We start from the raw sequence: 27,982 nt of genomic DNA, 5'->3' as shown, positions 1-27,982 counted from the left end.
ATTCAATTTCTGATATTTAATTTTAAAATATTAGATAAATTAATCTTTGATAAGCTAAAGATAATTGGCCATAACTTAGTTTTTATAAGACCCTCGAAAGATAAACTATTTTCTCTTCACATAGAAGTACCAGTTCACATTTTGGGCCCCCATGTGCCTGGACTGGAGTAACATTCTCAAACAAAGATTCTAAACCAATGCAAACCTTCAAGTTGAAAGAATCAAGTTCTGGGGTTCTGTAATATGGCACAGCATAAGAAATTTTTCTCACCTCTCCAGATACTTCAAAACTTTGCAAATCTAAGTAGACATGTTGTGTAAAGCCATCATTTATACACATTCTAACCCAGGCTCTGCAGTTGCTTGAAATGTTATGTATTGTTATGTCACATGGTATACTAGCAGTTAGTCCTGGTGCAAAGGGAAGAGGATAGTCAGGGCAATTGTTAGGAATACTTAGTTCTGCCCTTCTATGTCTGATTCCTTCCCGAATCATCAACCGCTTCGGGGAGAACAACTTTAGACAGTTATCAAATGCAAGTGAACTGCAGGAAGCTCCACCGTTGCTACTTTCACGTATTAAGCTCCCAAGTTCAGCTACAAAACCGGAAGCAACATCTGATCTCAATTTAAGGAATGACTCGGTGCGTAAGTATATGATCGTCATCCTCTTGAATATGAAATTGCGACTGCAGATTTCAGATCTGCAAAGCCTGAGGGTGTAAGTCAACAAAATTAGCTCCAGAACAGAGATTTCCTCTTCTGCAGAGAAACCTATAAAACGATTCATCAATTCTTTAGCCCTCCCGTCAAGCTTTTCCAACTTGTCTTCCAATTCAACCGTTCCAGAGACCACCTCCGTTTTTCGCACCAAGTGATCCCAGACTTCTACGACCAACTTTATTATTTTAAGATACAATAAAGCAAATGCTGAAGCATCAGCAGGAGCAGAAGAGTCAAATGTCAAAGATGTCAATTCTTCCTTCCAATGCCTACATCATTAATATCATCATCCCCCAAATGGGAAAATGACAAAAGGCAAGGTACAATATCAGGTATGTATTTCGAAAGATGTATACAGGCTGAATTAGACCATCAAAAGATTTAAACAGAAATCCATATTGTATAGAATCAGTTTAAGTAAAACTTGAAGCCCTCACAAAGATAGGCACCGAACCAGAAACCTTTCATCATACTAAGCACATACAAACAAAGCAAGATCCCACAATTGTGATGCTGATCACTGAAAGTGAAGACTCTACATGGATCTGAGTTCACTTGCACATTTTAAACAATATTGCAGGTAGTAAAACGCATCTTAAGGAACAAATGTTGGTAGCTATAAAACAGTTCTTACCTCAAGGAACATAGCACTTCGTTTGCAGAACAAGATTGTACCTTTGGCCATATATTAGGGAGCTTCACAAGGATGTAATTTATGTAGGTTAGAACAACACTATCATGCACTGGCCGCTTATGTTGGCCTACATCATTTGGCGGCTTCATTTCCAAAGCAACATTTTGAACATTGTATTTGGATAAAGGCAACTGTCCTTCCCCATTGTTGATAGTTATTTCAGAATGAATCATCTCATTGCCAGCAACATTTTGAACATCGTCTTTGGCCAAGGGATTCTGTCCTTCCCCATTACTAATATTTACTTCAGGTTGCACCATCGAGCTGCTTTTCTGAATAAGGTACTCCAAGAGGGTGTCCCGATTCATGACATCGCTAAAGGCGCAACAAATCCTACTTAAAAATGTAGCCGCAAAAGAAAATATTACTGGTGGTATAGGGCAAACATCTGCATTCAAGAATGGAGCAGATATAGATAGGACTAACAGAGCAGCCATCCTTGCACTATTAAATTCTCTATTTCCTTCAAAACTTGCTTCTACCTGTGAGGACAAAAGGATAATCAGTACCATTCTTTCAAGGACAATAGGTACTTTTTATTTCATTGGCAGGCCAACGTGCCAAATTTGTATATAGATATCTATGGCTAAATTACAGTCCGAGAAAGTATACCTCATCAGCGATTTCATTTGCAATTAAATCTACAAATTGCTTGTGATTTCGGCCAAGATGAGAGAGAACAGAAAATATATCAGCTTCATCCTAGTAAGAAAAAAGTTAAATGTCAAGCATAGGGAGAGCGCAACAGTAAAGAATTACTAAAATGGAGTTGTGTGCATAACTTGCTCCATAAATAATAATTTTTTTAAAAGAAAAAATTAGACCGATAATGACGAACAGAAATGGATATCGGCAGAAGAATATCAAGAGAAAAGTGAGAATGAACTTGAAGAACAATGTAGTTAACTCATGAATATCAATTGAAATTCAAAAATGTTATTTGCACACTAAAATCAGCTACCAAAATCAACCACCATGTATTTGAGAATAAATACATATATAATTTAGCTTATTTTCAATCTGCATTTTGTATTTCAATGTGTATTCTACACTGGTAGATGATTTTGGTGTACTCCTAGCATGATTGATTGAAATTATACCAGTGAAATGAATTTTTCATAAGCAATGAAATCAGAGTTTTATCTAGTCTATCATAGAACTAACTTGTATCTTGAAAATTGAATGAAGATGCATCACTATGCCATTTGGGAAAACATAAACATAATGAGATGGAAATAAAGCAAACCTGTGGATAGCTGTCTAAATTTTTTAGAAGAACATCCATAGTTGATTTGAACAACAAATGATTTCTTAGCTTCATTAGTCGAACTATTTTCCTGGCAGAAAATCTCACTTCACTACTATTGTCCTCTAGAACATCAAGAAACTGCAAAAGATAATTAAACACACAAATGATACCAATCACAAATTTTCTTAGGGTAATCTTTCTGCTTGAAAAAAACAACAGAAAGATTGTACTCATCTTGATACATCAACAAGGAGATTCAATTAATTACAAATAATGAATTTTAGGCTCCAAAATATATATAGGACATCAAGCAAAATGATTAAGGAAGGATGAGGAACAAACCTTAATACCTTATGCATGTAATTTTCCTGAAGCTCTAGACAATGATTGATTGCCATGTGATGCATAGTTTCTAAAGCTTGGAACCGAACTTCCACTTTATAATCATTCAAGACATCCATTAACAAGTTTAAGGCTGCATGAGCAAACTCAACTGAGAGTACCGTCAGGGTGCGTAAGGACTGGCATACAGACTTCCGGACCTTCAGTTTAAGCAGAAAATCAGTCATTCATTCATATATTAACACAAGGATAAAGCACCCAAGTCATGAAACTCAGTTCACAGTGGTCAGTTTTTTTTTATTTATTTTAAAATTTTATTATTATGAACCTCTGAAAGCAAGGTACAATATATTACTTGGTAGTATGTTCTTGAAAGATACCTCAAAGAACTCATCCTCAACCCCATGAACTAGTGCACCAGCGACATTACTTGCAAGCAGCACAAATTGTTCAGTTGGGCTTTGATCCAAAACTAAAACCCTCTTTGACAAGCTTTGCATAAGAAGTTCCTTGGATACTATTTCCATCTTTCCAAGGCCATTAAAAACTTCAACCCTGACCTTCATGTTCATATCTCTCACCACAGAACAGAGCTACATTCACATGCAAAGAAATTTGATGTTAACATAACAAGCCAACAACTGCAATAACGGCTAGAAGTAGAAAACTAAAACAGATACTTAATATTAAAATTTAAATTTAAATTTAAAATATATATATATATATATATATATATATATATATATATATATATATATATATATATATATATATAATAAAAAGTTTGGAACCTTTAGCACATAAAACTGCTATCATCTACAACTACAAATTTACCATGGCAAATACTTCGTTGGACCAATAGGTCTTCGTATCTACATTAAAAGATGCTAACATCAGGCCCCATAGAGCTACCTGAAATACATATAACTAGCATTATTCAAATTGAGCACCACCAGCCCCCCTAAATAAGGGCATTTTGGAAACGGGGGGGGGGAGACCAGTGCAACAAACTCCTTCCAATCTCCTTTATATAGTAGGAAGTAAAAGACATATATATATGCTTGACAATAAAATAAAAATGAATAAATGAAAAGATGCAACATATGTATTTTATCCTAAATTTCTTTCATCCTGTGATTGTAAAGGAGGTACTTACAACTCGAACAGCAGAGATCCTCACGCAATCTTCGTTATCACTTAGAAGCTGAACACCACGCTCATAGCAACCTTTCACCAAGCTTACCTCCTCAAAAACTGCACACTCTCCCAACCGAACCAATGCTTCCAATGCTTCCTCCCTCAAACATGGGTAAGGCTCCTTTGTCATCCCCATCAGAACCGGGTACAACAACTCGGGTCGAACCATGACCCGGCAACCTGAATTCCTCACCATCCAAAGCCTCACCGGAAACGATGCCGCCAGGCATATCGACGTGAAGAGAGAGTCGTCAACCTCCACGGGCCTCTCCGAGATGTTGACAAGTGCATCTAGGTACTCAATGGTGAGTTGACTCGGCGGGTCGGTGAGTTGAGGCAACATGGATTGGAGCGAGTCAAGGGCGAGTTGGGCAAGGGAAGGGTGGTGGGAAGAGAGGTCAGCTATGAGCTTGAGGATTTGGCTGTGGTGTGATTCTGGAGAATGGAGGAGGGAGTGGATTAGGGTTTTGAAGATTGATGAAACCGTGCTTTTTGGTGTTGAAGGGTTTAGAATTTCGTTCATCATTGAAGTGAAGGTCTGCATGGAAATTGGTTGTATGGATTCTGGTGTGTTGTTCTGTAGGAAAAAACACAAAAAGAGAAAATTTACCGAGCAACATAACATTTGGTGCAAAATTAGGACAAAGTAAAATATATGGCACAAAAATATGACGTTTCAAATGGTAGAGACAAAATTGAGACTTGTCCTAAACATTAGGAACGAAAATAGTAGTTTACCCTAAAAAAAATATGAGAACTAGAATCATATATAATCTAGCAGAAGATAGGAATAAATGCATAGCTAAAAAGTTATGTTGAATGAGAAAGAGATAACATAATCTATGTTGAATTGATGTTTTCTGTTAGGGAAGAAATGGAGCTACCACCCAAAGTCACATCTGACATGAATTTGATGCTATTATCAACAAGTTTTCGATCAAATGTAACTAAGAGATCATTATAGCCAATATCATATTAGAGAGACAATTCTGAAATTTGTGTTTCCAATCAATAGGAATGATTTTAGTCTTAAATCTTAAGGGTTTAAATTAAAAATAGACTCTCCTAAACTAGATGACCCTTTACACTTTATTATATATAAGAAGACCATCACTTTCTCACATGCTATACTCACTTATTATTTCGTTGCTACTGATAAATATAAATTGTTTAGGGAAAGATAAGATAAACACTTTTATTATCTGGTTTAATGAATAAATTACGCTAAAAGGCATGGCAAGAAGAACCATCCAGCACCCTTAACAGCACACAGATAAATAGAAGAAAACTTGATATGTTTTCATGGACTGATCAGCAGCCTCCTTTCTCTCATCACCACACTTGAATTTGGCCAGATACTGATAATAGTCGCCCTTCCTGCAAATAACAAAGCAAAAACAGTGAAAGTCCAAATTCCTCAAACAGAAAGACATCAGAGAGAATGAAAAGAGAGAACGATATCCCGTGCATCTTATTGAAGTAAACACTAGGTTGGCCACCAGAACAAGAAGGAACAAGGTGTTAATAATAACAGTCATGATATCTGCGCAGATATTAGACAACTCAGATTCAACTTTGTTCCTACACTTTTTAATCATATAGTAGCCACAGTCAATATTTTAAGTTCAAAGAGACACTAATTTTTATTCCTCATATGAAGTGTGTACACTACACAAATCAGTTGCGAGTTCCCAATAATGTAATCTATCCAAAATGACTACTGTCATTATTTATGCAAGAGTGATTCTAATTCTACGTTGTTGACTTGTTATAATTTCATTGTACAGAATTACAGATTAAACCACAGCAAAATGAATGCCAAGAAATTCCAGATATATTAATGAGCAAAATAAAGTCACAATGGTAGTACCCATTGCAAAGAAGACCAATGACAGTTATGTAGGTACCTAAATAAGAAGTCATTTTGAACAGCGTAGAGAAGAGGGGTTATGCATAACTTGTAGATCAAAATTTACTTCAGTGATAATTCTAATTTTAACACAAGATGGCAATTTTAAAATCTTCTCTGAAATTGATTCACTCTAACTAAAATGAATAAATAAAAGAAATTTTGTAGCTATCAAAAGAAAAAGAAAAAGGCAAATACAAATCTACACTTTTCTCCAGTTTTTTCAAGCCATGTCCCGTCAAAATTCTAGAGCGCATGCTATGCTAACCCACAAGAAATACCAAACAAACAACACATACCCACAAACCCCCAAGAACCCAAATTCCAAGTCAACAGATTCTTGAGAAGGCACAGAAAACATCATACACAGAACAAGGGTGAAGTGGTGGATGCAGTATGGTGGTGGTGCAACTCAAAGGGTTGTATGGCAGAGAAGACACCCATGACAGCAACGGAAGTAACCTCATCAGTCAAACAAAGCACTGGTTGATGAAGGCAGGGGAGGAAACAGGACCTTCGAACTTGGCGGTGTCCTTCCTCCAGTGGCGGCGGCAGCGGCGTGAGTGTCAGAGAGAATTTAACAATGATACGTTATGGGCCATTTGAGACAACCGGAGTATCAATTTGAGAGAAATTGGGAATTAGGGTTTCGTAGGAGAATGGGCAAGGAGGAGAGAGAACAGAGAGTGAGTTGCCAGTAACTGAGGCTGACAATGGAAGAAATACATAAAGGGTAGGTAAATCCAAATCTTTTGATGAACAAATTGTCTTTTGACTTTTGAGACTGACACTGGCAAGGCATGAAAATTTAATTCTTATTATAATGTCATGGTTATACTAAATATATTAAATAAAGGTAGTTAATATTGCAATCAAAGTTGTCAAACTCGCAAGTCTAAATAAACTCGTAGAACTCACCTAAACTCAATTCCTAGACTCATACGAGTTTACTTGTTATGAAATACTCTTTTAGTGCGTAAGATATATATCATAGAAATTTTACTCAAATATAAGCATTCTAGGTTGACAATTTCACCACAAAGCACATAATAAATCAAATTCGTAGTGGAAGTTACAACAAATATCTTCAAATATTCATAATTAAGCTCTCTAAGTTCCAATTTAAATATAACAGACAATCAAAGCATCAAATCCTAGAATTAATTAAAACACCAAATTGTGCCCCTGAGCCATCATTCTCCTACATTCTGAAATATCAACCAACCAAATCAGAATCATTCAACAGCCACAACTGAAAATTGATGCTCTAAACAACCATAATAATCAACAATATCAAATTACTAACAAGAAACAACCAGAAACAGTTCAAAATTGAACAAACTATTAACAGCGTAAATAAGTAACAGACTAACAATCATAACAAAACACTTAACCATTTTGTCTTCGTTTACTGATTTCAACAAGTCTAAGCACAAAACATACAGCTTCTTTGTATCGTAACTGTCAGCGAGAAAATGCAGTTATACCTTTCTGAAACCATGATCGCCAGACAGTATGCCGTAGATGTTGCACATGTCTTTCTAAGAGCTCATTGACGGTGTGCATTTGAGATATTAGAGGTCCTGATAAATCAACCGTGTCTCCCTAATCCTGTGAACTCTAATGAAAAGTAAATGAGAGTCTCAGCAATGATGCATAAACTGCACTGAACTAAAACAAAATAATACTTGATTCATTTATGCACTTAAGAAAAATAAAATTTCTCTTTGAAATTCAAATTTCATATACATCAGATACTATGAATCACCTTATCACCATATATGAAAACAGAACAACATAATGTAATATCTCAATCACATACTTTTATCCCTTTGCATGTGATATCTAATTTTTAATAATGTTATCAATGAAGCTGGAAAGAAAGTAACTTACCAATTAGAAGATACACTTAATGCCTTATGTTACCTTGTGGACATTGACACTTCAATTACATTACAAATCAATCAATTTAAGATGTATCAACAGAAAAGAAATAGCTAGAATTTTCTCCCAATCACAAAAGAGCTTTCCATTTTTAAAGCTCCGCTTCTTTTTCTCCCCCTCTTTGAATTTAATTATCAACCAAATCAGTGAGCATCATAGTGCAGAGTAAAAACATTGCAAAAACATAATTAATAGGAATAACAAATAATCAGAAATAGGTCCTTATGCAAGGGTCAGGGTTTAAATATATTAAGCTAATCATAATTCGCAGCCAAATAGGTGTTACCAAATGGAGCAGGGAACAGGAAGCGAATAGAATGCAACTAGAAGACGAGTAGCACATGAGCAGTGACGAAAATGTAAATTTGAAGCCGTCGAGCACAGAGGTTTTCATGTAGAGTAGGCATATCTTTAACTAAATTTGAAGACACTGATTAGTGGAGCCGTTTTTGATAGAGAGTCGGAATGAAGTGCCTTTTATCTATAAAGACTTCTACATATTTTTCATGCACCCTCAACCTCTCATCCTTAATGTTTGTCAGCAAAACACAAATGCAGCATGGTGACATATACACGACAATTAGGAAACTTGGGTTTCATAATAAGGTGCCATAATTGTCATAGGTTCTCAACTGTTTAAATCTTGACGGGAAACCTTAACACCATTTCATCTCAAACACAGATTCATGGGAAGTGATAAGAAAGGAACGGTTCTGAAGATGCAATAAGTTAGGTATATAATGAAGCAAGTTGATTCTAAATTGGGTGTCCCATGTCCACAAAAATTGCCCCTGAATTGACTCATGCACTTTCACACTTGTTTGTAATCATCACTACATGTTCTACCAGATGATGAAATATTTAAATTAAACTAAACTACACTAATATTTTGCTTCAACAATTTTCCTACTTAGTAGTATGAAAGTTCCACTGATTAAGCATTAAAGGGAAACATTTGGTACAGTATGCTGAGTGCCTCAAAATTCAAATAATTGAACTAGCTGGATAACACAAGCATTTACCATTCAATTAGGATAAAAGTATATCTGAACCTGATTAAAATATGATATATACAAAATTCCACATACATGACATTATATATTTCATATATATTGCATAAAAGATAAGTTTCAGATAAATAAGGCTTCAAACCAATTTTCCAAAGCTATATATGCCATTCAAACCGAAAAGTACGTGCTCAAAGTACATGATTTCCGTTAAGTACATCTTCAATATAATTATCATTAAAAAATATTAAGAAACAGCTGACTTCCATCGGATGGAGATTAACCAATAATGCGTAGTATTTTTTTTATCAAGTCTTCGTCTGCATCATCATCGTTATACAAAATACAAATGACCAACTCCATAAGGAACTATAACTTTTGATTAGATTATACACTTAGGACTCATCATTGTATGCATGACAAAAAATACACCAGAACATGAGCAATTAGTCTTGGATCAATTGTTCATCACAATACTAAAGAAATGACAGCATCCATAACAATATACACACATCATATTATGCAAAACATAAAATCCAGAAAAGAAACACCGGATAAAACTGAAACAATTCATATAAATTGCATTGCTGCACAAATATCATCAAAATCAAAACCAGGTTTCATCCATAACATAAAATTTATGTTAAAGAGGCATCAAGCTTAGCTTTGCTTGATTGAAAGCTCAGTATTGCACATTAGGAAACAAGGTGCTAAAAGAATCTTGCAACTCTCTAAGGGAACCTTTGAATGCCATTTTACGATATTCTGCAGATGAATTGGTGATGCGTTTTCATGATGAGAAAAGAGGGGATAGTGAGATAACAGTAAAACGCAACAAATAAACACTTCTTTAGATGGCAATTTGGCTCAGTAGACATTTAGCTGAAGCATAATTGCATAAATAGTCCAAATAATGAAAAACGAAAAAGACATGCAAATATAACACTCTAGAATAGAATTGAGAATTGTCGTATAGCACAAAAAGGCCTCTTCTCTCTTAGAGTGCAGCAGAAACAACCTCTTCTTATGCAGCCACTAAAAAAGGTAAAATGGAAAACGAAGTCACTAAAGACAGAAAATAAAGAACATAAAAAAAAAGTCTTACCCAAGACATGAGGAAACAAATCTCAAAGTAACTACCTAAAACAAACTCACTGAACTCACGGGATTTACAACAAAGCAATGCTTATTCCATAATAATCAAATTTCAAATCGTACCATAACTAGACCACATTTACCTCTCTGGTTTAAATTCCAAATTCTATATTTTCACAGAAATTCAAGTGTTAAACTCCAAGTGGCATGTTGCCTACCTTTGTTCTACAGGACTAACTAAAATATTTTCACAGAAATTCATTGGCATACATATTTCATTCTACAGGACTCCATATTTTTTCTAATTATAGTATCAACAGTACTGTATTAATTTTATCAGAAACATGATTAAAATTCAGCGATGATTTACAACAAAATGGCAAATTAATTAATTAGTTAAAGAAGAAGGCAGGAAGCTGTGAACTAAGGAACACAGGAGAAGGCAAGGACTCACCACGGCGACGAGACCGGCGAGAAGGCGGAGACGGCGAGGCCAAGAAGCAAGAAGATGACGACGTCCAAACAAGGGGCGAGTTGCTGGCTGCTTCTGCTTCTGCTTCTGCGTGACTGAGCCGGCGATGACGAGGCCAAGAAGGCGGCGACACAGACGCCGGAGACGGAATGATTGAGCTGAGCTGCTGGCTGCTTCGGGTGAGTGTTGGCCGTTGTGGGCTGTGAGCGGAGTGAATGAAGAAGACAGATAGTTTGAGAGACAGAGAGACGGAGTGTGAGAGATTGATGAGCTGAATAGCTGATGAGAAGGACGAGTGAGGACTGAGGACTGACGAGTAAAATCAGGGTTTGGAGTTTTGGCATGAAACAACGTTCGTTTATCCTTTTAAAAAATTATTAATCATGAACCAATTCAGGTTTTCGAAACCCATCGGGTCCCGGGTTTTATGAAAACGGACGGGTTAAATCGAGTTCCAACGGATTTGATCATTTGATGAATGGACGATCCGAAATAATAGGGTTGCTGGGTTTTCAATCAAACCAAGTGGGTCAAATCCGGTTTGATTACTGTGATCAGCTGAACTATTAAAAACAAAAATAAGAAAAATGAAAATTTAGAACGGGAAGAGTTTGTGTTTGGCGGGAGAGGTAAAATACCAAAATGGCAAAATCTCACCCGATTCTTTATTTAATTTTTTTTATAATGATAAACATATTCTCAAAATATTTTGAAACGCGATAAAATTATATAATATTAATTAAATATATTTTTTAAAATATTTTAGAAATTAGATTTTATAATTTTTACGAATATGATTAAAAAATAAGTCAATTTTATTCTTAAAAATTAGTAATTTTACACTAAGTATATTTTTTTGTGATTTTTTTTATCAATGATTAAGAATATTTTTTAAAAATAAAAAATTTTAGAGATTGAATTTTTATCCAATATTTTGTATGTACTTTTTAAATAGTTATCTAAATATTCTTACAAAATTTTAGATCAAATACATAAATAGTTTGCTAAATCTTTATAAAAATAATATTTTTTGTTATTTTTGTTGTGTTTATAATTTTTTAAAGATATTTTTGTCATTATCAAACATGATAGTTATTTTTGTCTATGTTTCAAAAAATCATATGTGAATTTAATACTTTACCCAAAACATAAAATATTAGGAGATATTTGTGAGGTGTACCTAAAAAATAAAAAAAAATTTAAAGACACTTATAAAGAGTTGTCCTTGAAAAAAAAAATTTGTTCATTAATATTATAAAAAGACAATATAAAAAAGACATAGTCTATTAATAAAGGGTCCATCTAGTGTACAGATGGATGTATACAGATTTTTGTCTTTTTATGATTTAAAAGCGTATCACTAAAAGTGTTGCTTAAAGAGAAAGTGTTATCCTTAATCGTTAACTTGGCTCTAATACCAATTTTTAAAATGTAATTTCTTTTTCAAAATTTCTATTAACTCTTCATATTTTGTTTCGAATAAGTTTATAATTTGTATAGATTTGGTTGGTGATACTTTATAATTTGTAATTTCATAATCAAATGTATTGACTATTTCTACTATTACTAATTCTGATTTCATTTTTATAGTTTTTCAATCTTGTTTTAGTTTATAATATTCTTTTTTGCATGGATTATTGTATATAAAATTTTTTATCTGTTTGTCTTTTTCTTTAATATAATTTTTCAAATCCTCAAAAACTTCTTTTATTTCTACACTTTCTGTTGTTTCTAAATATCTTTTTAATTTTTCAACTTCATTTTCCATTTTTTCTTTCAACAGCTTTAATTCTTTTAGATCATAATATGGTGTTCCAAACATTTATAAATTTTTTAAGTTTAGCTCCAACTTATTTATATTTATTCTTATTTCTATCCTTTTTATTATAAGGTCATTAATTTCGAACTGAAGATTATTTAATTCCCTTTTATACTCCTTTATTTTACTTTTTAATTTTTTTGCCCTTTTTCTTTTTATTTTGTTTTCTGGTCTTTCGATCTTTGTATACTTCATTATTTATCTTAGAATTTTCTTCAAATTCTATTATCGATTCATCACTATTTTCTAGAGATTCTATTAATTTTTCTAACTCTTCAACTTCTCCTTTCAATTTGTCATAGATTATTTTTAGAACTTCAAATGCTCTTTGATTTATTTTAGAAAACTGTAAATAATTCAACCGATTTTCTCTTTCAAAGAGCTCTTGTTTCTTGTCTTGATAGGTTACATATATTTTCTCTTTATTTATTGTCATAACTTAGTGTTTAGGGTTTCATTTAATTTTTCGACCTTTTTTGTTAATTCTTTTATTTCAGAATTTTCTTCTTTAATCTTTAACTTAGATAAACTTAAAGGGCTATTAATTTTGGATTCTCTTATTTGAAAATTCGATGAAACTAATTTTCCTGATGGTTCTTTTAGTAAAAGAACTGGGTTTTCAATAGCTTTATACTTTGGTATTTCTGTCTTTACAATTTTCTGGAATAATTCATCGACATAAATTCTTTCTCTGTTTTTAAATATTATACTATGATGGCTATTTGTTAAAGCATAATTTATTGCATATGTAATTGAAAATGGTTCATCGTCTTGTTCCATTAGATTCTTTCTGTGAAATTTATAAGCCAAACTTATAGATCTTCCAAGATTTTCAGTTGATAAAGGTATAGCATATCCAAGATGGGCATTGAATTTAACATTTACGTTTGCCAAGTTTCCATGAACAATTCCAATTATTTGATCTATTGGATCATCAGTAATTCTTTTATCACAGATTGCTAAGCTTATTGGTGAATTAATTCCTTTCATATATGTAGATTTGATTAAGACTTGTATAGTACTAATATGAATCCATCTAATTTTAGATCTTTTTTGTTGATCCTTAATTTTTTCAATCTGTTTCCCAATTCTTCATCATTTATCAAAGCTATTTCAAGTTCTCCATTGGCGGATTTTATCTTTATAGGGGCTTCAAGCTGAATTTTTCCATAGTATATTATATTTTTTCTATTAAAAACTTCTTTTAAAATATTTTGTTTATTAAAATTTTCATTTGATTTGAGATTTAATTCTGTTTTTAGAACAGCCTGTTTTTCATTATCTAATAAAGCAGTTAATCTATAATAATCAGATTCTTCCGTTAATTCTAAGCTTTCTAAATAATTCATAACTAAGAGATTAGGATAAAGGCGTACCTTTCTGGAGAAAAACTTCCTTTATTTAGTATATTTTACATAAGATGTTTTTATCTCCAGAGGGAAGATTGTAGATACTAACTCCAGAGGGGAGTTTAGAATTGGTTTTTCCTAAGGGAATTCTTCCTCAAACTATAGAATCGCCTCGGCAGCTTCCTCCTTGCTCTCCTAGCATATGAGTACTCTTAGCCTCCTGCTTTTTATTGTTTGATGATTTCTACAATTGCCTAAGCAACCTATTTATAATGGTTGGGTCTGATGGACAATTCCCATCCTTACCCTTCTTATGACGTCATTGCTTACGTCATTGTTTATTATCTTGCACCAGCTACATTGTTGGTGCTCTATGACCTAAGCGCTTACGTCACTATGCAATGATGTTGAGAGATGCTTCAGATGTGCTGTCCTCCTCTTTCATTATGTGACCTTCAGATGCGTTGTCTTCTTTCTTTATCATGTGGGTTGATTCCGTTTCATTATTGCTTTCTTCAGATAACTCTGAGACACATAGCTGGCACTTGTGGTCTTCTCTGTCTTTTATCAAATAGCAGAGATTCCTCTTTATCCCTTCAGGGAGCTTTTCTAAGAGTCCAGATAAGTTGTAGAATGCTGATTCAAATTCCACTAAGAGTCTCATCTCTCTTTCTTCAATTTCATTCCTTTTACTGGACACAAGCAAAGTATTTCTGCTTTTATAATTGATTCTTTTGTGAGATTCCCTTGTTATCTTTTGAGTTCTTTCGAAGACCCTTGCTAGTGTGCCGGCTAGTCTTCCTTCATGATTGTAGATTGTTAAATCTTGAACTTGATCAATTGGTTGAAAATTTCCTGGGAAGACGGACATGAATATTACTTGGTGTGCTGGAACCAAGCATTCTTCTTCTTCATTAAAAATAGGTTGACTATTCGTAAATTTTAGGGATATATCCCTTGGATTTACGTTGTCAATCATATTTTTAAATCTCTTTACTGCATTAACGAATCCTGCAGGAAACTCACTAATAATTTTCAAATCATTAAAAATTAAAATTGTATCAATTAATCCATACTGGAAAAACTGATAGGTGTCAGATGGGAAAGCTTCTGGAAATATAACTAGCTTTGTTAACTGTTCTTTGGCAATAGGATAATATCCCAAGATTGCCCTTTTTTCTTCAGTCCAATTTAGGACTATGTTAAGGGTTTCTCTGAGATTTGATCTACAGACCCTTTTCTTTTCCTTGATTTCAGCCCTTGTAAGAATGTTTCTTATTATTCCTGTTCTCTGGGTTTGAATTGGAGCTTTATCTGCTCTTTTTAGGGTTTGCTCTGGATGAAGAGCTTCATATTCTCTGAAAGATTCCTTTACTTCTTCCAGTGTTAAAAACCCTCCTTTATGAATTATCCTTGATTGATGTGTAAATGGTGCTGCTTTTTCCCAGGCATCATATACTCCTTTCATGGGGCTATTATAAATTACATAATATTTTTTATCTTGGGTGGATTTTTTTATGATTTCAGCAATTGTTTTATTTTCTGGAAGTTTTTCTTCACCTGATTTGTCCACCACGCTTAGCTGGCTGAACTCTGATGGTTTTGGTTGTTGTGTTGATTTCATTGCTTCGATGGCCTTCTTGAGGGATTGGATCTGTGTCCTTATTTGCTGACAATGCTTGCATTTTTCGAGTTCTTGTTCGTATTTCTGAATTTCTTGATCTAATGCGTTGTAGACGAACTCCATTCTCTTGTTAATGTATCTGCAATAACATTTTTGTCACCCTTAATATATTCAATTTTTATTGGATATTGTAACAAAAATAATTGCCATCTTACCAATCGTCCATGATTATAATCAACTTTTAAATTATATCGTATGAAACCTGTTAGGTAACTTGAATCTGTCCTTAATGTAAATTCTCTAGGTAGTAAATCAATTTTTCATTTCTTAAGAGATTTAATGGCTGCTAGAGTTTCCTTTTCATGAGTGGTATATCTCTATTCTGTTGGAGTAAAAGTCCCTGAAATATACCTGCAAAGTAATTCCTTTGAGGAATATTTAGAATCTAGTGATTCTTTTTCTTGTTCTAAACTTTTTATAGCTTTCTTAGCTTTTAGACATCCTGACCAAGTTATGTCTGAAGCATCTGTTTCTACTATTAAGTAGTCATTTTCTTCTGGAATATAAAGTTCTGGAAGTTTTTCACATAATTCTTTAATCCTTTGAATTTGCATACTGTCTTTTTCATCTCATTTCCATTCTTTTTTAGTACTTATTTTTGGAAATAAGCTTTTAGTGTATTCTGTTATGTTCTTTAAAAATCCTTGATCAGAAATATAATTTATACACCCTAAAAATCTTTGTAATTGTTTTTTATCTTCTATTTTATTAGGAAATAAATTTACCTTTTCTAGGACATTTGGCTGCAGTTTTAGCTTTCCTTGAGTGGATAGAATTAACCCAAGAAACTCTATTTCTTGTTTTGCTATTCTTGCTTTCTTTTTGCTAAGAACTAATCTTTTTTCTTTACATCTTTCTAAAACAATTAATAATTTTTGAAGATGATCTTCTTTATCCTATTTTGTAAAAATTAGTATATCATCAATGTATACTAAAACAAATTTATTTAAGTCTTTTAGATTTTCTTCCATAAATCTTTGATAAATACCTGGGGCTTGTTTTAATCCGAATGGTAATACATTCTATTCATAGAGCAACACACTTGTTGATTCTTTTGTTGGGCAAGTAAAAGCAGTTAATTTCTTTGTTTCTTCGTCTAAACGAAGTTGCCAATACCCTGATTTTGCATCAATAGATGAAAACCAAGTTGCTCCTTTGATTTTTTCTAAAATAGAATCTTTTCTTGGAAGTTTGTGAGCATCACCAATAGTTGCTTCACTCATCTTCTTATAGTTAATAACCATTCTTCGTTTTCCCCTTTTAATTTCATTATTGTTTTCGACATAAAAGGCTGGAGCCGCATGAGGACTTTTACTTAATCTTATAATTCCTTTTTCCAAAAGATCTCTACATTCTAATGAAAATTCTTCTCTATCTCTTGCGGAATAAGGAATTTTATTTGGAACATTTATCTCTTTTGTAGGATCTTTTAATTTAATACTTACTAATTCGTTATTTGTATTTTTAATATCTAAAGGATTTTCAGCACAAATTTCATCCAAAAGTTCTTCTATCTTTATTTCAAGATTATTTTTTAGGATATTTATCTGAAAGTATAGATTTAAATAACATGTCTCTAATATAGAGAATATTTTAAATTTTAAGATTTTATTTATAGTAGTAGTCGGTATTTTTATTCGTTTTGATTTTTGATTTATTGAAGAATCGTATGGAGCTTTTAAAACTATATGTTAATTCTTGAATGAATGGATGATATAGCTTTAAAAAGTTATTTCCTATAATAAATTCCATTCCAGAATCTAACATATATATTGATGGAACAATGAACCTATAATTTTGAATAAAAATTTTAACCATCTCTGCTTTTTGGTCAATTTTATGTATTGATTTGTCAGCTATTCTAACTCTTAATGGTTTCTTTAATTTTTTCCAATCAAGTTTTATATTTGAACTAGCAAAGCATTGTGTTGCTCCAGAATCTATGAAAGCATTTATAAACTTTTCTGTTATTTTTATAGTAATAAATGTAGCATTATTACTCAGTCTCTGAGTCTGTTTCCAAGACATATTCAAAAATATAGTCTAAGTTGTCATCAGATTCTTCTAATGGCTCCATGAAACAAGACTTAGCAATTTCTATTTGTTTAGTAAGATCCTTTTTATCCTTCTTTTTTGGGCATTCATTTGCATAGTGTCCTTCTTCTTGGCAATACCAACATTTACAATTTTCTTTTTTATTCGGACAATAGTTATTTCTTTGTCTTTTATTTTTATTGTTATTTTCCTTTCTAAAATATCTCTTTTTTCTCCAGTTTGGGTAGTATTTTCTTTTTCTAAATTGATATTTTCTTTTTCTTTGAAAATTTTTATTAAGACCATATTTTTGAGGTATCTCCTCATTATCCTGACAGCAAATTCTAATTATATTTGCAAATCTTTTTTGAGTTGCTTCTTGCATACAATGTTCTTTTATTTCCTCTCTTATTGCAGAGGTTGCTCCACCAAAATTATTTTCAATTGTTCCTCTATTTATTTCTCTTATAAATCTTCCCATTATAAATTCATTAGCAGGATATGGAAGTTTTGTTATATACATACTAAGATAATGATTTTTATCTTCTTCTTTTAATTTGTAATAATGTATTCTATATTCACATATATAAGACTCCACATTACATAAATCATATATCTGAATATTAGCTAAATAATTTTTTGCTTCTTGTCTATGATCTATAATATTTTTTCCAAAAAATTCTTTATATAGAATCATCATTATATATAATATCTTATCATAAGCTGATATTTTTGTTTCTAATTCTTCTATTATTTGGTTTTCTATTGATGTCATATAATCTCTTATAGTTTCTTTAGTATGAAACCCTATGTAATTCCAAATGTCTCTTCCAGACAATTCACTAAGTTTTGATTAGTAAAGGCTTCTAATAAGAAGGAATTCAACCAGTTTTCGAAAATTTCTTTTTCATTCTTTTTACAGTCTAAATCGACATTCTATCTCCTTCCATTTCCTGGATTTTAGGGATGTATTTTGATGGTATTTTTGTATATTTTGAATCTTTATTTATAAAACCTTTTTTAAAGGCATAATTATCAAAACCTGTTTCCCATTTAAATTGAGATTGATTATCCTTAGATGTTCCAGCTTCATTTTTTACTTATATTGGAATTGCTGGTTCTTCGTCACTTGAGTAATCTAGGATGTGTTCTTCATTTTCTATATTTTCAGAATTTACTAATTCTTCTTCTATTTGAAATCTTTGTTCCATAACATTATTTTCTTGAGCCATTTTTAATTGTTTAAAAAGCATTGTAACTTCTTCTAATTTTTCTTCAATATTCATAATTTTAGTGGTGGTTTTACTTTTAAATCTATTATGTTGATTATATTTTGAAATTTTTCTTCTTTAGGATTTTCTTTTTCCTTATTTCTCTGAAATTTTATGGATACTAATATTTCTTCAAGCATGTCTACTATAGAATTTAATTGTGAGTTAAAGGTATGATAAAGATGTGGTGAATCATTTCCATGGTAACATTTTTTAGAAATTCCGTGTGAGAAATAAGTTTTTTCAGGTTTTTGAAGTCCTTCAATAAAACTTATAGTAAAATAAAGATTTTGAGAAAAATCATTTTGTATTGATTTTAAGAATTCGATGTCATTACAGTTAGCATTAGTTAAAATCATTAATTTTTGATCTATTAATTTTGATAACTTAATTATTTCTTCTCTTAAATCTTCTAATTTACTTTTTTCCATTAGGTAACGCTTTTCTTTGTGAAGAGTTACGGTTTTAAATGAAAAGTGTGGCTTTAGGATGTGTGGTATGGGTTTTGCCACGTAAGCACATCTATAAATTTAGATCTATACCCTAAAACTTCCTATTAATAAAATAAGATATTCTTTTTAAAAAATATAACTTAAAAAAATGTTGCAATACAAATAAAATTCTTGTAGTGTGAGTTACCAGTGATGATGCATACCTTTATTTAAAAGCAAACTACTAAGTGTTGAATATGGCGCGTGAGTTAGTTAGTTCTAAGTGAAAATTAGTTAGGCAACTCAACTTGAACTTAGTGTATATAAGAAAAATTCAGTTAGGATTAGTAGTGCATTTGAGCATTTTGTTTCTCCATAAACATCTCACCTTATTCTACCTCAAGCTGCTTCTTTCTTATCTCTTTTACCTTTTTTTGTATCTCTCTTCTTGATTTTGTAACTTATTCATACAATTCTTCTATATTAGTGAATTAATGCACCAGAGTCACACCATTGATTCTAGTTTATCATCTGCAATTTGTCTTCTTCTTAATCTTCTTGCATCAACTGTGGTTTAAAATCTTTCACATGGTGTGGTAAGCAATTTGCAATAGAGCCTCAGAACACACAATTTCCAATAACATGGATGTCCAACAATTGTCTCAATTGCTTCAACAATTATCAACTCTTTAAGCGCAACTTAACAAGAACAATTTCAATCCTGCAATGGAACCCGAGCAGCATCTACTTTCTTCATCATGGTGAGAAGCCAGGAACTCTTCTCGTCAATATTACTCTCATATCTCAAAATTACACTCACAAATGTGGCTTGCAATAAAATCCAAAAACAAGCTTCAGTTCATTGATGGTTCAATTCCAAGGCCAGATAAGTCAGATTTTCTTTTTCCTCTTTGGGATCGTTGTAACACCTATGTCCTTTCATGGATCAACCTCTCTCGTAGTCAAGAAATTCTTCACAGTGTCATTTGGCAAACTAATGCATCAGATTTATGGCAAGATTTGAAAAGAAGATATCATCAAGGGGACGTATATCATATTGCACAATTACACGAGGAATTCTATGCATCACAGCAAGGTGATATATTTGTAACTGCATATTTTACAAAGCTTCAAGCATTATGGGAGGAGATTGATAATTTTTGCCTAATTCTTGCATGCATTAACTATGACACATCTTGTCAATGTGGCTTAGACAAACTTAGAATGTATAGAAATGAAGATCGAGTAGTAAGATTACTGTGAGGTCTCAATGAGCAATTTAGCACTGTTAGATCATAGATAATGATGTAGCAACCTCTACCTGATGTTGACACTGTCTTTGCATCGCTTATTCAGCAAGAAAGATAAATTCACTCTGAATTTCTCGAATCTAATGCTCTTATGAGCACTGATGTCACTCAAGAAAGGGGCAGCATGGCTCAAAGAGGCAGAGGAGGGTTCAAAGGTGGAAGGAACACATTTAGAAGAAATCAAAGAAGATGATATTAAGACAAAATTTGCTCGTACTATGATAAGATTAGGCATTTAGTAGATTCTTGCTACAAGAAACATAGAATTCCTCCCCATATGAAGAAATCAGGTTCAATACATCACATCTCAACTAAAGAGAATGATGAATTCAATGAAGGTGATAGTTGTAAACCCCGTAAAAATTAGCGAATAATTAACCAATAAATTAAATTTTAATAAAAGAAATTAGAAATGTAAATTTTATAGTAAAATAAGATAGAGCTAATTAAAATAAGAATTTTAGCACTAATTTCAAAAAATTTGGCCCAAGATTGGGATGAATGGGCCGAACCGGTTGAATCGAACCCAAAATGGGCCCAAGGCCTAACCCATCAGCCCAAATATACATTAGAAGAGTCAATATTCTTCTTCCCTTCAGCCAAAACATGCTGAAGCCAACTCAAGGGAAGGGAAAGAGGTTCCAAACCCTTGTCTTCCATTCAATCCTCCATAACTCCTTACTCCGAGTTCCGATCGCCGCACTGTTTGCGGCCAGTTCTACAAAGCCTGGTAACCAATTTTGGTGAGAAATCTTGATTCCCATCTCAGCTTCTCATTCTTTTAAATTTCAAAATTTTGGGATTTTGGTTATTAAAACTCGATGTTTTGATGTTTAGGCTCAAATTAGCTTGAGGAACTTGTGGGTCTTTGTTCATACAAGACATATATAAGGTAAGGACTCTCAAAACCTTACAAATTCTTAGCTTATGTAAGTTTGGGTATTGAATTTGGTATACAAGTGTGGTAATGTGAATTAGGTGTATAAGTATGTAAATTGGAGACTTGGTGGAGCTTTGGGTGTCATTACTTTAGTTTCTTGGTGTGGGATCTTGGACATTTCGCTGGTGCCCTTGGGTTATACGAGGAAATCGGCCAAGGTATGGTTTAGATTTCTCATATTTAATATATAATGTCTTGTGAAAATCTTAGACTAGATAACCATAGGATAGGAATGAATGCATGTGTATGTTAAATTGTTTAGTGCCTTGAGAATATAATTATGAACTAAGTTGAGAGTTGGTTGTTGTTTGATATTGGAGATGAATTATATAATGTTATATGATGCTTTGATGATGATTGGTAAGGTGTTAAAATTAAATATGTGTATATGATGAATGATTGGTGACCTTGCTAGTTAGTTGAGGAAATTTAAGAATGAAATGGTGTAATATTGAGGAATGGTTGGTTAGGGTGATGGTGGGGTGATGGTGGTGCTGTAAATGGTAAGTTGTGGTGCTATTTGTATAAGTGGAATGTGGTATTGAATTTGATTTTTGGTAAAAATAGAGGTTTAGGAACTTTGGTGAAAAACTGATTTTTAGTCGAATTTCACCGAGCCATAACTTGGCTTCTAGACCTCTAAATTATTTCAAACTTATTTCATATAAAAATTGGGTCCATGAAGTTTATACCGTTTAAAGAACGGAGAAAAAATGTTTTAAAATGAAAAAGTTATGCGCGTCGGAAGTTTGGAAGGCAAAACTGAAAATTCTGCAGCATTCAGCATTTTAGCTGTTCTGCAAAGCTTGCGTACGCGACCACTGCACGCGACGCGACCAAACTCTTCGGGTTTAGCATCTTGCGTACGCGAGCAAGTATTTTTGAGGGGTTGTATATGCGACCACCTGCACGTGACTGACGTTAGGATTTTTGCTAGTAAAGAATTTTATAAAAATAGTCGCGTTGTAGATATAGATTCTAAACCAACAGAAATCCCTTCGTGCAAACGTTTTGGTTGTCACAAGTAACAAACCCCTAAATAAATTGATAACCGAAGTATTTAAACCTCGGGTCGTCTTCTCAAGGAATTGCAGGGAAGTATGTTCTTATTATTGATTATGAAGATTGTAAATTTGGGGTTTCAAGAATGAGGGATGAGTGTGGCAAATAATTTAAATGACTGTTAAAATAAATAAATAAATACTGTAAAGTAAACTTTTGGCAAGATATGAAAAATTGGAAGTCCAGACTTAGTTATTCTTAACAATAATAATAAAAGTTGAATCTTAATTCCACTTAGTTAACCTTTGCTAAAGCAAAGGAAAGTCAAGGGACTAATTAGTTAGACCTTCGAATCCTATTTATTTCCTAAGAAAAGGTTGGGATTATTGAAGTTCAGTTCAATTAGCAAGATAACAGTTATCAATTATGTTGAGCTAAGATAACTCCTGAGTTACTGATTTCTTAACCAAGACCAAAAGGGAAGGAAATTAAATCTACCGGAATAAGAATATCTTCAGATTGGGAATGATCAATAACATGAATAAAAAGAGCAATATTGAACTGAAATATCTCAAGTAATATTAAATAAGAAAATCATAACATGAATGTAGCATAAGCCAAATAGGTAACATAACTAATACAAGCAAGCATTAATGGTATCTGAAAATAAGAGATAAATATAAAGTAAAAGAACATTGAACTTGGGATCAAGAATCACTCCTAAAACTAATAAGAGAAGTCCTAAATCCTTATCCTAAAGAGAGAGGAGAGAACCTCTCTCCAAACTAAATCTAAATCATGGAAAGTGACTAAAAAATTCGAGATTCCTTGAATGAATGCATTCCCACACTTCATAACCTCTGGTCTATGCCTTCTGAACTTGGACTTGGGCCAAAAAGGGCTTCAGAATCCGCTATGAGTATTTTCTGCAATTTCTGGTGCGTGGCCTCTGTCACGCGTCCGCGTGGGTCATGCGGTCGCGTCGATTGGAGTTTTCTTTGTCGCGTGGTCGCGTCAGTCATGCGGCCGCATCGCTGCTTCTTCGCTCTTGGCACGCGGTCGCGTCGTCCATGCGATCGCGTCACTGCTTCTTTGCGCTTGGCATGCGGCCGCGTCGTCCATGCAGTCACGTGGATGCCAGTTTCTCCAAAACTCCATTTTACGCTTTTCTTCCATATTTGTATGTTCCCTTTTCCATCCTTTAAGTCATTCCTGTCTTAGAAGATCTGAAACTACTCAACACACTAATCATGGCATCGAATGGAAATAAAGGTAATTAAAATAATTAATTCTAAAGCATAGGAAACATGTTTTTCAGATACATCACATAATAAGGAAGGGAAAGTAAAACCATGCAATTAATATGAATAAGTGGGTGAAGGATTGGATAAATCACTCAGATTAAGCACAAAATATATCATAAAATATGGGTTTATCAGTGACGTGACCAACTCTTTCGGGTTGGGCATCTCGCATACGCGAGCATGGCAAAACGCATGCCCATGCGTACGCGTGGCCCCTGTTTCAGCAAATCTAAGTTTTGTGTTTTAAAGCTAAGTTTCAAACTTCTAAATCTCTATTTTCATTCCTTTAGCCCTAGATCTTATTAGTAAGACAAGTAATAAGATGAAGCTAGGAAATGGAGGTAACTTGGGGGTAAAGCAAGGTTGGAAAATTGATGAATTATATATGAAAATGTGAATACTTGGAGTGTTTATGGTGCCATGACTTTAATGATATGATTATGCAATGATTACAAATGATTATGAATGTTTATTGGCTTATGCACTCAATTATCTGAGATACGAGTTTTCCTGGGTAAAGTACCGTGGCTTGCCATCACGTGTTCCAGGTTGAGACTCGATACTCTGTTGACCCTACGTCGTAAGGGTGACCGGGCACTTATAAATTTCCGGAAAGGTTGACCCATATATATATATATATATATATATATATATATATATATATATATATATATATATATATATATATATATATATGAATTATGAGTGAGAAGAGAAAAAGCTATGCATAGACTCATGGGGATGCGCGATGGGGGACAGTTCAGGGTTTAGCAGCCGAACTTGTCGGGTTGGCTTGATAACCGACAGATGAGAGTCATCAGCCATAGAACAGGCATACATCACGTGCATATTGTTTACCTTGCTTGATTGTTCATTAATTGGGAATGCCTAAGTGAATTTACTATGTTAATTGTTATATTCGCTAATTGCAGTACTAGTATACTATCTGTGTTTGCCCTTGCTTGCTTGTTTGTGTGTGCGGTACCACTGATGTTGGAGGATCAGAGGAAAGGCGGGGAAGTTAGGGATTTTAGTCAAGTTTACGGTTTGGTTAAGTTAGAATTTTAGAAGACCACCCGTTTATGATTTCTGTTTTAGTCCTATAAGCTTTATAATCCGAGTGTCGGCATTCTAGAATTGCCTCTGGCATTCCCAGAACCTTATATCTTATGTGCGTGGCACCTTTACCATGCTGAGAACCCCCAGTTCTTATTTCATACGATATTGTTGTTTTTCATATGCAGGTTAAGAGGCACATTGCTAGGCGTCTGGAGTTTCTGCAGCAAAGTGGATTCATTTTGGGATTTTACTTTTGGTCTTTTGCTATATATGTATAGATTCTTCTCATGTATGTATATGTTTTACTATTGCACCTCTTAGAGGTTTATGGAGAACTAGGATTTTAAACATGTATTTTGGGTTATGGGTTGTATATTTTGTATGTAAATATTCTCCGGCCAGCCTTAGCATCGCATGCTGAGTTAGTAGCTTATTATTTTGTACTCTGGACCCTCTATTCCTACCTTCTGTTTAATTATACTTATGAACTATAGTTTTCTTCGTACGCAAGTAATCTTGTTCCGGAGCATTGCACTTTTTATTTCGCGTTTTTGCTTTACCCGCTTTTCAAGGCTCCTCGTATACTGCATTATTTCAATATTACACACACACACACACACACACACACACACACACACACACACACACACACACACACACACACACACACACATATATATTATTTTAGAGGTCATAATACCACACCACCTCTGTTTTACGGCTTAAGCGTAAAGCTCTATGTGAAAGGGTGTTACATTATGGTATCAGAGCAATCCATTCCTATAGAGCCTGAGTGATGGATTGACTATGCTTATGTGCATTCTCTCTCTGTGTGTGTGTGTGTGTGTGTGTGCGCACGCGCGCGCTATTAGGATATCTAACTTATATATGTGGCATAATCGTTCATGAGCATGCATTTGGGACTTCAAGCACTAGACTTGTGATATTGCAACTGATCAACTTGATATCACTTGTTTGGTGTGTATAGGAACCAGATGGCGCCTCGTGGATGCGGTTGCGGGCGAGGTGGAGGTAGATTAGGCGATGCAAATTCTGAATGTAAGAACTGGAGTTTTCACGTAAAACCGTTTTAATAAAATAATAATTATAACTACCCGGAATCGGTTGGAAAAATTAGACATCTTAATTTTAAATTATAAAAATGTATCTTTTGCAAAAAATATTTTGTAAAAATGCATACTTGATGAGCGGATATTTTATACGCTTTTTGACATCATTTTCATATAGTTTTTAGTATGTTTTGTTTAAGTTTTATTAAGTTTTCATAGGTTTTAGTGTAAATTCACAATTTTAGATTCTACTTTGAGTTTGTGTGGTTTTAGGCAATTTCAGACATTTTCTGGCTGAAATTGAGGAGTTGGAGCAAAAGTCTGATTCAGAGGCAGAGAAAAGTACTACAAATGTTGTCTGGATCTGACTTCCTTGCACTCGAAAGAGCTTTTCTAGAGCAATAGAACTCCAAATGGAGCGTTCTTAACTTCGATGGAAACATAACATCCAGAGCTTTCCAGAAATATATAATAGTTTATACTTTTCTTCAGAATTGAAGGCCCAAAACTGGTGTCCAACGCCAGCCTCCTACCCTATTCTGGCATCCAGCGCCCACAAGGAGGAGACCAGCGTCCAAACGCCCAAGAAGGACCCCCTAGCTAGCGTTCAACGCCCTAGAGACCACCTATCACGTGTATCTCATAAAAGCTCAGCCCAAACACTCATCAAGTGGGCCCCAGAAGTGGATTTTAGTACTAAAAGATTGTTTTACCCTTTCTTATGTAATCCTTAGTCATTAGCTTAGTATTTAAAGAAATTTTACACGATCTTCTAGGGGAGATCAGCCATATTTCATTTTTTACATTGTATTTTCTATTAGTATGTTCTAAACCTCCTAGGTTGAGGGGAGGAGCCTTGCTGAGTTTTATAGATTAATAAAAGTATTAGTGTTTCTCTTCAATCCGTGTTTGATTCAATTCTAAGATGTATCTTCATTCTTCAACTTGATGAATGGGATGACCCGTGACAATCATCTTCGTTCTTCATACTAAGACCACGTGCCTGACAACCACCCATGTTCTTCTTGGGTTCATGTGAATACGTAACTGAAAAGCATTGAACCACAAGCTTGATTATACATCTCTTAGATGGATAATCCACGACTTCGTTGGGGACTTCTCGAGACACCAATTCAGCCGAGGTATGGGGAGATTAGGGTCTCTGTGGTAGAGGCTAGAACCCAAAGGCACAACATTCTCTGATCCGGAAGATCCGACCTTGTCTATGGCGTTTTGAGTAGGATCATTAAGGAGAATGGACTGCAGGAGCTTCACCCTCAATCAGAATAGATCCATACTAACCATGGGGTTCAAATATGGAGGAGCATTGGCAACCTCTCAACCGGTGACAATCACATACAGTATGTTATAGAAGAAATCATTCACAATTGAAGAAGACAGTAAGACCAGAGTTAATCCAGAAGGACAAAGTATCTCCAAGCCTTAACCATATTCTTATCATTGTAAATAGGTCAACCTAGTTTAGATCTCATTATTCCTTTTATGCAATTAAACAACATACCAACATCTCCTACTTACCTGACTAAGATCTGCAAGATAACCATAACTTGCTTCAAACTACAATCCTCGTGGGATCAACCCTGACTCACTCAAGTATTACTTGGACGATCCAGTGTACTTGCTGGTACAGTTGTATAAAGTGTGAGGATTCGTGCACCAGTACCAGAGCTTAAGCCAGTAGTACCGGCTCTAGTCTGTCTGGTACTGCGTATTTTAGTAAAATAAGATTTTAAAAATTTAATTTATTATTTTGAAAGGACAAAAATAATTTGGAATGTAAAACCGGGCACTAATCCTAAAGGTTTTGGCCTAAAGTCGGCCAAACGGACCTAAAACGCTAACAGGTTAGACTGGACCTAAGTTGGGACCAAGTCCATCATATAAATACCCTAACTAATGAGCATTCAGCTCATTTCCACCCTAATTTGAAGAAGGGGGCGTAACTTTGAGAGAGAAGAGAGCAAAAGGGTTGGTCACTATTCACAATCAACTTCCGGTGGCCATAACTTGAGCTACGGAGCTCCGATTGAGGAGCCATTTGCGGCCACGCATTGCT

General features: G+C 33.9%; 1 protein-coding gene across 9 annotated transcripts; it reads right to left on the bottom strand.

Annotated features, from left to right (window-relative positions):
• Nucleotides 1-64: 64 nt before the first annotated feature.
• LOC112797108 (protein SIEL) lies at nucleotides 65-11,027 on the bottom strand. 9 transcript variants are annotated; one of them, XM_072235780.1, is made up of 11 exons: nucleotides 10,615-11,027; nucleotides 7,602-7,734; nucleotides 5,429-5,582; nucleotides 4,165-4,782; nucleotides 3,843-3,920; nucleotides 3,389-3,601; nucleotides 3,017-3,208; nucleotides 2,664-2,804; nucleotides 2,030-2,119; nucleotides 1,358-1,899; nucleotides 65-992 (listed from the first exon to the last, which is right to left on the bottom strand). In XM_072235780.1, the coding sequence occupies exons 3-11, from the start codon at nucleotides 5,453-5,455 to the stop codon at nucleotides 83-85; spliced, it is 2,811 nt and encodes a 936-aa protein (XP_072091881.1). In that variant the 5' UTR covers nucleotides 5,456-5,582; nucleotides 7,602-7,734; nucleotides 10,615-11,027; the 3' UTR covers nucleotides 65-82. The 9 variants fall into 9 exon arrangements, with proteins under 9 accessions (XP_072091881.1, XP_072091882.1, XP_072091880.1 ...); XM_072235781.1 differs by having other exon boundaries at nucleotides 7,602-7,725; nucleotides 10,615-10,984; XM_072235779.1 differs by having other exon boundaries at nucleotides 3,843-3,935; nucleotides 7,602-7,725; nucleotides 10,615-10,976.
• Between the last annotated feature and the right edge of the window lie 16,955 nt (nucleotides 11,028-27,982).

This window comes from Arachis hypogaea, chromosome 4, assembly GCF_003086295.3.
Source record: "Arachis hypogaea cultivar Tifrunner chromosome 4, arahy.Tifrunner.gnm2.J5K5, whole genome shotgun sequence".
NCBI classification, from domain to species: Eukaryota; Viridiplantae; Streptophyta; class Magnoliopsida; order Fabales; family Fabaceae; genus Arachis; species Arachis hypogaea.
This window is presented reverse-complemented; position numbering and strand designations above follow the sequence as displayed.

Coding starts and splice junctions, on each gene's coding strand:
- LOC112797108 (XM_072235778.1), bottom strand. CDS start 4,830: ATGTTATGTTGCTCGGTAAATTTTCTCTTTTTGTGTTTTTTCCTACAG. Junction 3,209..3,388: donor TTGAGGATGAGTTCTTTGAG/GTATCTTTCAAG, acceptor CTTAAACTGAAG/GTCCGGAAGTCTGTATGCCA. Junction 2,805..3,016: donor AGGAAAATTACATGCATAAG/GTATTAAGGTTT, acceptor TATCTTTTGCAG/TTTCTTGATGTTCTAGAGGA.